This window comes from Ptychodera flava, chromosome 10 (genome assembly GCF_041260155.1).
Source record: "Ptychodera flava strain L36383 chromosome 10, AS_Pfla_20210202, whole genome shotgun sequence".
NCBI classification, from domain to species: Eukaryota; Metazoa; Hemichordata; class Enteropneusta; family Ptychoderidae; genus Ptychodera; species Ptychodera flava.
The window spans coordinates 29,607,541-29,622,366 of record NC_091937.1 but is presented as its reverse complement, the minus strand read 5'-3'; the positions used below and the strand labels follow the sequence as shown (position 1 = coordinate 29,622,366).

The 14,826-nt window shown below is 38.0% G+C and overlaps 1 protein-coding gene across 1 annotated transcript in view; it reads right to left on the bottom strand.

Moving 5' to 3' along the window:
* The window catches only part of LOC139142451 (activating signal cointegrator 1 complex subunit 3-like), a 38,864-nt gene that overhangs the window by 1,325 nt on the left and 22,713 nt on the right, over window positions 1–14,826 (bottom strand). The window contains exons 24-40 of the mRNA XM_070712389.1: window positions 14,403–14,569; window positions 13,437–13,582; window positions 12,925–13,045; window positions 12,194–12,336; window positions 11,457–11,594; window positions 10,297–10,417; window positions 8,695–8,827; window positions 6,884–7,009; window positions 6,475–6,586; window positions 5,902–6,036; window positions 5,351–5,406; window positions 4,744–4,912; window positions 3,709–3,860; window positions 2,902–3,019; window positions 2,028–2,139; window positions 1,482–1,579; window positions 283–448 (exon numbers count right to left, since the gene is read on the bottom strand). Of these exons, the coding sequence (XP_070568490.1) occupies window positions 283–448; window positions 1,482–1,579; window positions 2,028–2,139; window positions 2,902–3,019; window positions 3,709–3,860; window positions 4,744–4,912; window positions 5,351–5,406; window positions 5,902–6,036; window positions 6,475–6,586; window positions 6,884–7,009; window positions 8,695–8,827; window positions 10,297–10,417; window positions 11,457–11,594; window positions 12,194–12,336; window positions 12,925–13,045; window positions 13,437–13,582; window positions 14,403–14,569 (2,213 nt within the window). The remainder of the gene's footprint in view (window positions 1–282; window positions 449–1,481; window positions 1,580–2,027; window positions 2,140–2,901; window positions 3,020–3,708; window positions 3,861–4,743; window positions 4,913–5,350; window positions 5,407–5,901; window positions 6,037–6,474; window positions 6,587–6,883; window positions 7,010–8,694; window positions 8,828–10,296; window positions 10,418–11,456; window positions 11,595–12,193; window positions 12,337–12,924; window positions 13,046–13,436; window positions 13,583–14,402; window positions 14,570–14,826) is intronic.

Here is a 14,826-nt window from a genome sequence, read left to right as displayed (position 1 = left end):
AAGAGGGTTGATGTAGGAATTCTGTTACATATGTTTGGGACTGTGTGCGTCTACTGCCAACAAGAAAACTGAACATGATACTAGATTTGATGCCTACACTTCAATGTTAATCCATTTCAGCCACACATATACAGTAGCTGTTCAGAAAAGTTACAGCACGGCCTACAGTATTTGCCGACAAAATAGCATCATTTCTATCACGCAAATATTCCCTGTCCTGTCTGAACTCCCTACTTATACGCAGTGATGTAATCCCATCCAGGTTTTCTCCATATGACTTACCTGTGTTTTCAGGTGTGTAGAAGGCAAGGGGGGCTGATGTGCGTCCGTAGACACGGCCGACCCTCTTCAAGGCTAGAAGTTCCTGCTTTTCGATATCACCCAGTACCAACCACCAGCCTTCTTCTTTGACCTTTGGAAACCTTGGAGCATGAACCCTTCTGTCTTTCTGTGAAGCAGATGGAAAGAGAAACGTACATGATATGCAAAACAGGTCATATCATCACTAAGATGGAAGTACAAAATCTTACTCCGTACTATAATGTAGCATTCAGGATAAGAATTGCACTTAAACATACTACTTCTAAACACACACCTAAATACATATGACTTTTTGGAAATTCTAATATATAATACTTGGACAGGTAGAACAAAAATACACAGCCTACTAATTGGTTACTTAAGTTGAATGAGTTTTAGAAACAGACCGTTTGCAGATATTGGAGCTTTCTTTGACCCTCTCACCCCTGTTTTCAAATGGATGTGTCCAATTATGGCTTTGTAAGCATTGGCACTGTATCACATTAGTGAAGGGGGTCTTGCTAGCATGGCTCACTGTTTTAAATTCTAATCGCTTGGCACTTGTCTTCTCTCCTCAGTAAAGATTGAGCACAGAATCAGTTGTTCATTTGTAATGAACTGTTTTCCTTCACTGTGAAATTATCGCCCGTAATTGTCAGCTTGTGTGTGTACAGAATTGATGACTATCCAATGACCCCATGGTCACACCACTAGAATAACTCACTCTGTTAAGGTAGTATGTGCCTCGAAAATGAAAGACTTACACTTTTGCTCAAACTTTCCTAAATGAAACGTTCAACCACATTCTCTTACAAAATCAAGAATAAAAATCAGGGGTCACAGTGCAAAATTTGGTGCAAGAGAAACAAATACTTAACATTTAACCGATTTTTGAAATTCAAAATGGCCACCATCCCTGTATTAACTCTGTTGGGAAATATAAAGTTTAGAATTTCAAAGTACTAAGATGGTAAAATTTTTTTTTACCACAAAGACCTTTAAGCCCCTAAAACTGTTGGCTCAGAAAAGAATGGTAAAAGTTTCCATCCACATATGTGTCACCGAGGCCCATGCTACACCTTTATGAAAAACACAACAGAATTTGCTAAATTTTACTCCCTCACTTTATCCATTAAAGACTTCATCAAGCCCACAGACTCAGGACAAATCTATGTACTAACCTTGGTCTCTGGTTTATTTAGTCTCTCCAGATCTACATGCAATACATACTCCTGATCTGCGTGCACCGGAGTGTAATCTTCATCTTGTCTTACGCCCTCTGTGGTGAAATCAATGCAAGTCAAACTATCCAATCAGAATGTGTGAGATTATGATGTACAAGGATTGTGACACCTTCTTCTGATGGTACAATAGACATGATTGGTCAACTGTTTGGTTTGAATTGTCTGTATGCAGGCATCTTACACAGTGATTGAAAACCATCGTATTCTAAACGATAGTTTATGCTTTCTGATCCAAATGTCAAAACATTAACTCTACCATTTCTAACATAGATGTTTTTCTGCATGCAACCATAGCTATAGTTTGAGGTGGACGACCATTAAAAAAGGTGGCACAACATATTGATAAATAAGCTGTCATATATTACAGAAATAGAATGCTCCATGAAATAGTTCAAAATCGCATGGCGATCTAAACTTCCGTGTAGGTATACATGGATACTCGTGCACATAAAATGATGACCTCATCCAGACTGTGTCACTCACTTTGGAAAGCTGTTGAGAGCGGCTTGTCCTGTTGTCCCTTGTGTTCAGCCCACCATCCTGATATGTGAAGTTTCACATCCATCCTGGGGAGTTTACAGAGCACCTGCCATATCTATGAATGGGAAATAAGAAACAACCACTAGGCATTAGTGAAGTGTTTTCCAGAAGAAAACCATCCACACCGCATCCTGAAAGGTTGGCCTGTGTGTGGTCCTCACACGTCTGGCTGTATTTGACTGAGTATATGTGTATCCATATGTGTTGGTATATATGTAGAGATCAAGACTATTTTGGTTTGGAAAATTTTAATGGTTAGTCCCTGCACTGCAATAGTTTATTTGACTATTTGATCGCAAAATAGAATATAAATGAATATTAAAAGACATCATGAATATTGAGTACATAGAGAAATAGTTAATCCATTTTTTCGCAAAGGGATTATAATTCACAATTGCTACAGTGAACATAGTCAAATGTACATGTTTGCTTAACTTTTCATGAACTTTCAAATCAGACCAACTTTCACAAGTTCCATTTGGTTTGATGAGTAATCTGTTCAACACCTATCAACAGTCTGAGTGAGATTGTTCTGTTTTGAAATATCAAAATTACACCTGCCATCACCAGTCGTTTTTGAACTTGAATTTCTGACATTACTGGAGTTGTCTTTTTCACAAAAATAACATTCAACAATGTTGGATTGAGGTAGAAAGGAAGAGAAAGAAAACTGACGATTCTTAGCAGAGAAGTACTACATGTAAAAGTCATGTATCTTGAAGTTAATCATAATGGCCACCCTTGAATGCTTTATTGATGATGTCTTTGTTACTTTGGAAGTATCATTACCACATCACATTTGGAAATCAACACTTACATCTTCAATTTCATCGTCTGACATTGGCCGTTCCAGAAATCTCTCCAACACACGTCTTTGTCCGTTGCAGGCTGCGATTAGCTCTGGCAGACACTCAACAGGCCGTCCTTTGAAGGATCTGAAATTGCAATTATACATACTGTGAATTATGGATCCAAAGTGACATTGCATTATAGTGAGTGTGCGAGCGTGAGTGCTTCTGAACTCTACAAGGTCAGAAAAATGTAACAACTTAGCCCGGTTATTGAACCATTCTTTTTTGAGAGTGAGGATTTGGCAGAGTGGTTCTGTCTCTTGCTTCTCTGCTAGGTAACTGGATATCGCATGTTTTGAGTTCGAAACAGATTGAAAACACCGTATTCGCTTTGTTATCCCTAAAGTCACTGTTTGCATTTATTAAAGAAATAATGTACCCCCTCCCAGCCCATAATGAATGAAAACGAACTTTGTGAGACATAATGTACATGGGGAAGTCAAGTACATTATGGAGTGCAAAGTTTGCTTGAGTCTATTATTGACCGGGAGGAGTACATTATTGCTATTATTCTATAGTTTTGGCAATGCAAGTGAATTTGTAGATATAGAAAACATATGGAGCCACAGTGTTGGGTAATCAGATACATTTCAGTGATAATCTGGGCAGGGGGGATGTTACAAACTTCACTGGTATTGACAAAGCTGTAATATAATTCCTAATAAAGGTACCAGGGGACAAGCACTGATTTCTACAATAACGCAGATGTGGCCTAGGAGATCTTCTGGCGTGTGCAAAAACTTGTGAGTACGAACACAAAGACAAGTCCTCACCTGAAACAGTGTAAATGTTCCTTCTCAACGTGAGGCAGTGTAAGCAGAGTGGATTCATGACTCCATCTTGACTGTACCACCATCTGTACGAGATGCATGATACGCAATCCAGTCACCAACCAGCCTTGGTCCGCTACGACATCTAACATGGCCTGTGAGAAAACGCCAATATGAGTCAAATGTGGACTTGTTACTCAATCAGTTTTCAACGGCAGTGCATAATTATTATGAGTGTACTGTCTGATGCAAATTATGTGCATGTACGAGACACTCCTAACAGATGCAGCTTATGTAATATACATGTACAATTGTCTCAAAACCCAGTTGCACATTATATAAAGTATGTCCACTTCTTCTCATTAATTTATCTTTCATGTCCCAGGGGGAAAACTCACCATTGACCGAAGCTATACAGTCTTTCATTCTCATTTCAATGTATATTGATCCACCCAACCTTTTGAAAGTAAAGGGAATGTAGCAAGTTTTGGGGGTTGTAGGGTAACACTCTGGTGTGAGCAAAGTTTTAAATTTTTCGCCATGTATTGTACATGTTCATTAACTGTATCAAAATTGTCTCTCTCTTCTTTTCATCTACATTCTTCCAAATTAACTGCCCAGACTGTCTGGCTATAGGTATGTCTATCAAACTGAATGTGTCTTGTGATGGCTGTCACAGCGAAGCACCCAAAGTTCTATATAATATTATTGGTTAACCCTTTGAGCGCCAAAGTCAATTTTTGCTGCCTACATCAAAATATACACCAGTCAATTTTTTTATAATTTTTGCTAAAATTTTGATAAAAATCTGAAGCAAATAAAATGTGATGTTCATTTGGTCCAAAATTGTCCAAAAAATTACAGAAAAATTTCACAAAATTGGTAAAATCTTGCACACTATAATTTTGGTGGGAAAAATTGCAGCGCTCAAAGGGTTAAACTGGAAAGCAGTTCATGTGATAGGAGAGTGGTTCTCAAACCAAGACGAATAGGTGCCAACTGAATACTTGCACACACTTTTTCCCTGTGAATACATACCTGTAAAATTCTGATGGCCTGATCTAGAACTGATTTGGTGTCTGTGTGGTAATCTGTACATGGCAACTGAAGTCGGGAAAAATACGCTTGTAACAGCAGATGTGTCTTTGTATGTGAGCTATCGTAGGTATACGGGTTGACTTCAAGGGGGCACTTCTCTGCCAAGTTTCTGAAAATGAAATTTCAAATGGTTAGGTTGTCATCTAGAAAGAAAGAGTCTAAAATTTGAACACAAGCTGTATTATTATTATGTGATCAATTGTTGATTGTATCAAAGTACAAAAGTGGGTTGTAGTCCTTGATAAATGCATGTAGTACCATATAACATTATAATAGAGTTCAGCTTATAAGTTGATATGGAAAACGATGGGTCTGAACAAAGTAAAAGACTTTTTGTCGTTGTCATCAGTATTTTATAGGAGTGTTTTGGTGTCAAAAACGACCGTCTTCAACTGATTGTTTGATTTTCAACAGTTTTCAAAGTGTCACATAATTTTGCCTGGACTCTTTTCCAGCATTGGTTTGAAATTCCATTATTCTCCGAGAGCATACATCAAACCAAGGAAATGATTCTACCAGTTCAAGTAGAGAATTGAGTGCTCCCTACCCGTTGAGGGCGTCCTCATTGTGTCTGACTGGTAGTTCTGCGTACTCTTTGGCATCCTATAAACACAGACAACAAACACGACGTTACAGATGACATCTTCCATGTTGAATGATGGTACAATAATGGATATGTTAACAATTCACAGGCATGCTGACCTAAATGCTTCTTATTCAGTCAAAGAATGAACAAAGCAAGATTTCTTGCAGCTGTGAAGTGAATTTCTTCTTAATGCAAAGTTTGGCAGTTTCTTATTTTAAACAGAAGTAAGTTACATAAAAAACACCGTCATAATAATCTAACGACTATTCACAAACTTTAATCAAGTGTTCTGACAGAGTCTAATCATTGTGCTGTCAATCTGCTCTAAAGTTGCCAAGTGATGAGTGTTGAGGATTTCTAATCAGAACTTGAAAGCTTTACACATCTTGTGTACTGCACAACAATGTAAACGTAACATATAAGCAACTGTCCAGCTTGCATGATCGTCCCTGTATAACTCCTTGAAATATGATATGATCATCTTGCCATCTTGCATAGAGTTGTCAACTTACAGATAGAATATTGAGAAGATCAGCCTGTGAGGAGTCTGCCGTCAGTTTGTCTTTGAACATGCGGACACTGAGGTGATACAAGTAATAGTAGGACGCTATTCGACCCAAGGTCAAAGGTTCTATACTTCTATTGTCCTTCAAAAGTAAAAAAATGTTTGTTATTTTATAGCATTTTGTTGACATCTATTTTTTCTGTTATAGTTTTACAGACAAGGCTCGACTATCACTGCAAGCAAATCAATTAAAAAACTGTAGTATTGATTTGATACACCAACCTTTACAAAGTTAACTTGCATGGATCGTATAGGAAGTTTAGACTTAGAATAATCATCCAGAGACTAGCATGTGTTTTGAAGTGTGGACGATATGATGGTTACTAATATTGTAAACTAAATAAAAATAGATTTCTTCTTCAAAAAAAAAACAAAAACAAAAGAAGTAAATAAATAACAAAGTAAATAAATAAATAAATATACAAGTACTAATAAATAGATAATATATATATCAATAATATGCAAATAATAAATACACAAACAAACAAAAAAACACACAGACGAACAAACAAGTGTTTACCTCAGCTATTTCCAGGCAGTATGAACTTTCCAAATCCAACAATGCTTTCTCCACCAGACTGGACAGAAATTTATTGATGCTGCCATGTTCAACATCTTCCAAGTCATAGTAACTGTCAAAACATGATAACTGCCTTTATGAGCTACAATCACCAAAAGGAAACTTACAACAAAAAAATTGCAAAGGTAGGTAGTGTTGTAGTGTTGTGAGAAACCAATTTGCATTTACTGGAGGTTCCCACAATTTTGTAAAGCAATATCTGGAAGAATTGTATCAGAGATGACCTCATTGCTTTTGTCAGATTTCTTGGCACTGACAGATAACTGCACAAAAAAGTTGAATAAATTAAGTAATGGCTTCTACTACTTATCTACGAATAGATTCAAAAGTGAACTCTGAATTCACCAACCTTGGATTTTGGACCAATCTTCTGAAGAAATATGTCCATGTGATGTAGTCCATGGCATCCTGCTTGGTTGTTATGGTACCGGCCACGATTTCAGCGTTCAAGTGATCAGGTAACACTTCTAGCAGGCTGAAAAAGATTGACCAAAAGAGATCTTACTATTTTGAAAACAAGTCATCGTTGATGACACAGTCCCCACTTGTTAATGGGTACTTTGATTACAGGTCCTCAGAGAGGATAGAGTCCTCTTCATTAGGTCTGTGATAAAAATACTTTTGAATAAATTCGCTCGATACATGTGTGAGTTGTAGTTCAGGACATGGAAAAATTGTAATAAAATGGCCACACGGTGGCCATATCGGATCGTATCACAAAACAAATTAATGTGCATATGTATGACATTGGTCAATCTCCTTGTACCAACTTTGAATAAATTCACTTGATACATGTCTGAGTTATGGCTCTGGACATGAAAAATGTAATAAAATGGCCACACGGCGGCCATATTGGATCGTATCACAAAACAAATCAATGTGCATGTGCATGACATAGGTCAATATCCTTGTACCAAGTTTGAATAAAATCTGTTGAAACATGCCTGAGTTATGGCTCTGTACATGAAAAAATCGTAACAAAATGGCCGCAGAGCGGCCATATTGGATCGTATCACAAAACAAATTGATGTGTATAGCTATGACATTGGTCAATGTCCTTGTACCAACTTTGAATAAAATCTGTTGAAACATGCCTGAGTAATGGCTCTGTACATGAAAAAATCGTAACAAAATGGCTGCATGGCGGCCATATTGGATCGTATCACAAAAAAAATTGACATGCATATCTATGACATTGGTCAATGTCCTTGTACCAACTTTGAATAAAATCAGTTGAAACATGCCTGAGTTATGGCTCTGTACATGAAAAAATCATAATAAAATGGCCGCCTGGCAGCCATATTGGATCGTATCACAAAACAAATCGACGTGCATCTGTATGACATATGAAGTAATCCTTGTACCAAGTTTGAATGAATCGCTCCAGGCATCTCTGAGATATCTGCGTGAACGGACGGACGGACGGACGGACGGACGCACGCACGGACGCACGCACGCACGGACATGACCAAACCTATAAGTCCCCCGGACGGTGTCCGTGGAGACTAACAAAGTGGACACTGCTGCTAAGAAAAGTACAATACAGTACTGCTCATTTGTTAATATCTTCTGGAATAAATATTCTTGAAGTTTATGATATTTTATTATTTATAATCTGACAAGTCAAAACCAGCAGAGAGATAAACAAATCATTAACCCTTTGAACTTTGATCAACTGGTGACCTATGAGATGGTGACCTATGACATAACAGTGGTCAAATGGTTAAAAACTTGAAGTCATAGTGAAAAGAAAGGAATTAAAAGTTCTTAATGCAAATTCTCACCCTATAATATTACTAATTTGTTAATTTATTATTTATGATGTTTTACCAAGTAATTACACGAAGAATTGTCAGCTTTTTTTCAACCAATTGTTTTCTTCTTTCAACTCGCCGACATGTGAGTGTAGAATGTAGTCTGAACATTGGCGACATATAACTTAGATTATCATAACGTCTAAATAATTCGAGTTGCAAGTCAAATATGGCTGTTGTATCTACAGGTAAACGCATGAATCCATAATCTGACCAAATCCAGCTCAGAGACAGTATTGGCTTAGTATGAGAAATTGCAGCCATCTTTCTCAAGATTAGATGGTGTTTCTTTGGTAAGCAAATGCAAAAAGTCAAGAAAGAACTACATGTAATTCTCTCTACTCACTTTGACTCTACTGGGAATGGTTCGTAGAGGAATTTCTTGTAGAAGTGTTTCTTGATGTCATGCACCAGAATCACAGCTTTGCCTTGATCATCAAACTGTGGCCGACCTGCACGTCCCATCATTTGAAGCACATCTGAAAGACGCAGAATTCATTTGCATACATGAGATGGCTGTGGCATTCATTTGCATACACAGGATGGCTGTGGCCTTCATTTGCATATATGGAATGGCTGTGGCATCATTTGCATATATGGGATGGTTGTGGCATTCATTTGCATTTATGGGATGGCTGTGGGATTCATTTGCATATATTGGATGGCTGTGGCATTCATTTGCATATATGGGATGGCTGTGGCATTCATTTGCATATATGGGATGGCTGTGGCATTCATTTGCATATATGGGATGGCTGTGGCATTCATTTGCATATATGGGATGGCTGTGGCATTCATTTGCATATATGGGATGGCTGTGGCATTCATTTGCATATATGGGATGGCTGTGGCATTCATTTGCATATATGGGATGGCTGTGGCATTCATTTGCATTTATGGGATGGCTGTGGCATTCATTTGCATTTATGGGATGGCTGTGGCATTCAATTTGCATTTATGGGACAGCTGTGAAAAATTATTTCGTAGCAACTGTGCACTACACTTGCTACTCTAGTAAGTAGCAATGTATGTCAGATGTCTTGTCACATGTCTGTCTGCCTTCTCACTGATCTACAATGAACTTCACCTTTGAGACTGCACCACTAAAGAAATAACGGACGACGCGCTGACCATTAATGTTTATTTGTGGGCAAGGGCGAGAGGAAAGCCAAAAATTAAGCCTCACCCGTTAATTTGGCTTTCCTCAAGCCCGCGCCCACAAATAAACGTTAATGGTCAGAGCGGAGTCTGTTATTTCCATTATATTATCAGCGAACCCAAGAAAACCGTCAAAATTTCCAAAAATTTCAGGAGCCAACGACAACTACGACAACTGGGCCCCAGAAATTGAGCAATACGCGACGAACAGTCACGCGCGCTGTAAAAAATTGGCAAATCCGGAGATGTTTTCAGAAAAAAGATCTCAACTTGACCTACAAGTGCTCCATTTTATTTTGTGATTGATTATGATTTATGTTTGAGCTGTAAAGTTACGATACTTTGAGTTGTTAATCTTATTATTCATATTCACGGGCATGTAAACAGACCATTACTGTGTATTTGTGGTCAGTCACATGGTTCAGCTCGACCAATCAAAATGCGACGGGCAGGGCGCGGTAATACAATAAAGGATAAAAGTTTGGTGGGGCTGATTTCGTAATATGTGCGGTATTTACCTTTGATTAGTCATGAAAAGCTGTCTTCATCCAATATAATTTCTTTAAGGACACTAGAATGTATCATTCAGTCTGACTTAGAGATATTTATGAATATAAATATTTTAAATATATTTGCAAATCTAGTGTCTGTGCTATGTGTACTTCTCCAAGGTGAAAGTTTCATTAGCAATACCTTTACACATGCTAAAAATGACCTGGGACATGCACAAATACCCTAAGATCTTTGCAGACATGTTTTGCCAGTATATTCAACACACAACAACACTTACCTGTGATGGGAAAGTCAACATATCGGCATGTTTTGCCATCAAAGTATTCGGTCCCTTTTACAACTACTAAGTGCGCCGGGAAATTCACACCCCATGCTAGAGTGCTGGTGGCTATAAGAACCTGAAAAAAGACAGAAAAATTACTAAGGTGATTTCACCAATTCTGTCACAGGCTGAGCTTCAGGTTGATAGAATACTGAATGAGCTGTGATGATCGGACCACACAGTAACTTTGTCGCTGCCTAAATTTAGTTGAACCATTTAAGTGCCAAAGTCAATTTTTGTTGCCTTTATAAAATATAATGTAGACAACATTTTTCAGATTCTGACGATTTTTTTCAGATTTTTTCAAAACTTTTGATGAAAAACTGTAGCAAATAAAAATTGAAGTCCCTTTGGTCCAAAATTATCAAAATGATTACAGAAAAATTAACAAAAATTGGTAAAATGTTAAACTAAAGTTTAGATGGGAAAAATTACAGCACTCAAAGGGTTAATCCTATGTTCAAAATGGTTCACCATTCACAGTGAAATGGGAGAACAGTGGTATAGCATTATTTTCTGCAGTACATTCAGACTATTATGGGAATCCGATCCTTGTATTCACCCTTTGTCGCCTAACTTTTGGGCTGATCCTATAGGGATTATTCGGGACGACATCATAGTTCCATCATAGATTTCAGGTTTGTTACTAAATATAGCTGCACATTGTACGAGCGGCATCATACACTATGGCTAGAAATTCAGACAAATTTTATTGTTGCATGTGTAGCTCTTTGTGCAGCTTGTAGTTGAGTTATAAATTGTGTGACCTTTAGTATCCATTGTAACACTAGCACCTTCTATTTTTGCCGTTCTTGCTCAAAAATGCACACAAATATTTATTTTTGCATATCAATGAAACACTAATGACGTCATTTGCAATCAGCACTATTAAGATAAGGTGAGCAATGATAAAATTTGTCAGAATTTCTGTCAGCAGCAGCAAATGTCCCATAAGTGTTGCTATATTCAGTCACAAATCTGCGATCGCGATCAGTGTTATTCATTTCATGGTGTCGGTAGATCGACGAAGAGAAAGATGGAAGTGAATGGGTTGGTAGGTTGGATGTCAAAATAAGCAAAATATTCTACAGTGATATGTCTCCTGCTATGCTAACCTGTATTTTCTGATTCACAAAGAGTTCTTCAACTGTTTTCCGGTCTCTCTCATGAAGACCAGCGTGGTGTATGCCGATTCCAAAAGCTAACGTCAATTTGAGGTTATTGTCTCGAATTCCACCAATCACATTTTCCATCTGCAAAACAGAAAGAAAAGGTGGACTTTGTGATTTCACAGAAATGAATACAGAATGAGACTGATGAAGTCAGTTTCAAATAAAAGACTACAGAGCTGAATTCAAATCTTGGGAAGTTATTCTCATGTCTCATTCTTGTTACTTTCATTACATTACTCTTTGTTCAACCAAGTTTTGCACGATGAATCTCGTGTATGGATTTAGAAAATACCTCTGTTGCATATTTAAAACATTTATATATTACTGATTATTAGTACATGGTTGTCATGAGAATGAAAACATTTTCTAGAAAATTAGATCAACATAAAGATTTCATGTATATCTATATCCTTAACATAAGTGATGTCACTCACATTACAAATAAATCTGAGAGTAACACTGTAACATGGTGACATATTACATGTAATTGTGACAAAATCTGAATGTCCACAATAGCTTGGCTTTGAAAATGAGTACAGGACTACAGAACTTTTGAGTTGTCAAGTAATTTTTACAAAGCGATAACATCTTCGAAACATCAAATGAACACCATTTATTTAAAATACTATCGGATGGTGTCATGTTGTCGGCTGGTAAAAGAGTTGAGTTAAATACCAGACCTCTCTCTCTTCCATATGCAGCCATTGTTTGGGGTCATCCTCAGCGGCCAAGAACGCGATCAGATCAAGCGCCGTCAGTCTCGTCTGACGACGGGATGATACGAAGATCAGCACTGGTTTGCTCGGTGAATGTGTTCTGATAGCTTTGAAGTGGAAAAGAAAACGCACACATGAAAAGTTGTTTCTTTCACTGATCGACAGGTCATTGTCAATGACATAGTCCCCACTTGGTTAATGAATTTGGAAACTATTGACGGAAATGATGGTCATATTGGATTGTATCACAAAACAAATCTTCATGCATATGTATGACATTGGTGGTAATCCTTGTACTCAGTTTGAAAGAAATCGCCCCAGGCATCTCTGGGAAACTTGCATTAACCCTTTGAACCCGGCTCGGACATAAATGTCCGATGACGTCATAGAGTACCAGGGGGTCAGGGTGCAAAGGGTTAACGGACAGACGCACACAATCAAATCTATCAGTCCCCGCTGACATTCTGTGGGGACAAATAATTTATGAAATTATAAACCAAACTGAAAGCATTGGCTGGTTGGTTGGTTGGTTGGATGGCCAAATAAGGGCGTATGAAAGAGTGGGTTTGAAAACTGCAGGAATGTTAAGACGAAGAACCAAACGCTTTTCCTTCTGATAATGGTAATAACACTGAATTTGCTATTTGCGATAGACAGTATACAATATGTGCAATATTGACCCGATGAAATCTTACCTTGGAAGGTTGGCTTGTTCATAGTGGCCATGCGAGGGCAGTAGTGCTTGCCAGGGAAGCCATTGATGTGTACTTCAAGAGGCACTGGTCGGACTGATGGTCGGAAATTAAAGAGACCAACCTATTGTTTGGAGGAAAAAACAAAATAATTAACCTTGTTTGCTCAAGGAAGAAGTATTTGGGTACAGGTTTAACATTTAGATCAACGGGATTAGTTAAAAAATATTGAGAGACAAGAATATTCATGAACTGTAAATGTATTCCTACATTTATGCAGTGAAGCTGAGAGCTTCTGACGTCCTCTATTCTTTCATTTAGCAAAGTCTATTTTTGTCTGTCTTATACACACAACTTTTGCCGCAAATCTTTTGATACACATTGGCTTTATGCATATATGTGAAATAATGACAGATAGTAAAGTATTGGCATGTTTCTGTCCCTTGCATAAATTTACGTAAAAAACTCTCTCCAACCAACAAAAGACATCAAACTTTACGTGATAACAAACTCACCTGTTCAATAGCCAGCCAATCAGCCAGATCTCTGGCGTTGGCCAATGCAGTGGAGAGACCGATGACTCTCAGGTTTCGCTCGGTGTGCGATGATATGAAGTTGGTTCTTGATACGATGACCTCCAGCACAGGACCTCGATCACCACCTGTGAGGTATAACACGTCAAACTACTATTAATTCTCTTATCAATTCTTTTACCAATACACTTTAGTATAGCTTCACCTCTGAAGATGTGGGGAGAAGGGGTGGAAGAGTTGCGCTTTTTATACAGCATTCAATACAGATGTATTTAGAAACGTGCACCTTTAACTTTTACATGACAGCTTCCGTGCTGAAGAGTTGTGCTGTCACTGGATTTTCACTCTATCATGAGTTACTGACTTGAAGATAAATCAGTTTTGACAAGAAGCCCCTAGTTATGAAACGGAGTCAACTTTACATATTACACTGCAGGTTACATCTTGTGTCAGTGAAAGTTTCGAATGCATAATCTTCTGGCATTGTTGTGGCTATTTTCGTTGTATATAAGGAGTTATAAGTCAATGGTGAAACCTTCTGTTATTCAAAAGGACATAGCCTTGTTGTGGCTGTTCCAACCCTGCATGCAAACAGAGGACCGCACAACTTGTGGTCGGTACAAGAATCCAGTTTTCAAATTTTTTTATATAGCTATATCTACCTTAAGTCATGAAAGACATGAGTCATGGCCTGACTTTACATAGAAGTACAGTGTCTAAAATTCGGCACAGCTTGACTTCTTGTTTTGGTTATCTTGAATCTACTATAATACGTCTACAACGTAACGGCTACATAATATGATTTAAAAGATAAAACATCTTATATTTTGCAAGATTTGTCAATACTTAAAATACAAAACAGTGACCCTGGTGAAAATAAGCATGGGATTGTAACCAACCCTTATAGCAAAATATGAGGGTGACGTTCGTATATATTTAATGTCTTACCAAGTAAATGAATTTCATCAATGATAAGAAGGGAGACTTCTTGGACGTAATTTCTGTTTTGCCAACTTCGACTGACACCATCCCACTTCTCAGGAGTAGTTACAATGATATCAGCGGTGGAGATGGCCCTGATGTCAGGGGTTATGTCACCTGTCATCTCTATCACCCTGGAAAGAATGGAGGTTAGAGGTCAGGGGTCACAGGGATTCAAAAGAAGTTACGATGATATCACATTGACAGTGGAGATGGCTCTGATGTCAGGGGTTATTTCACCTGTCATGTCTATCACCCTGGAAAGAATGGAGGATAGAGGTCAGGGGTCACAGGAATTCAAAGAAGTTACGATGATATCACATCGACAGTGGAGATAGCCCTGATGTCAGGGGTTATGTCACCTGTCATCTCTATCACCCTGGAAACGAAT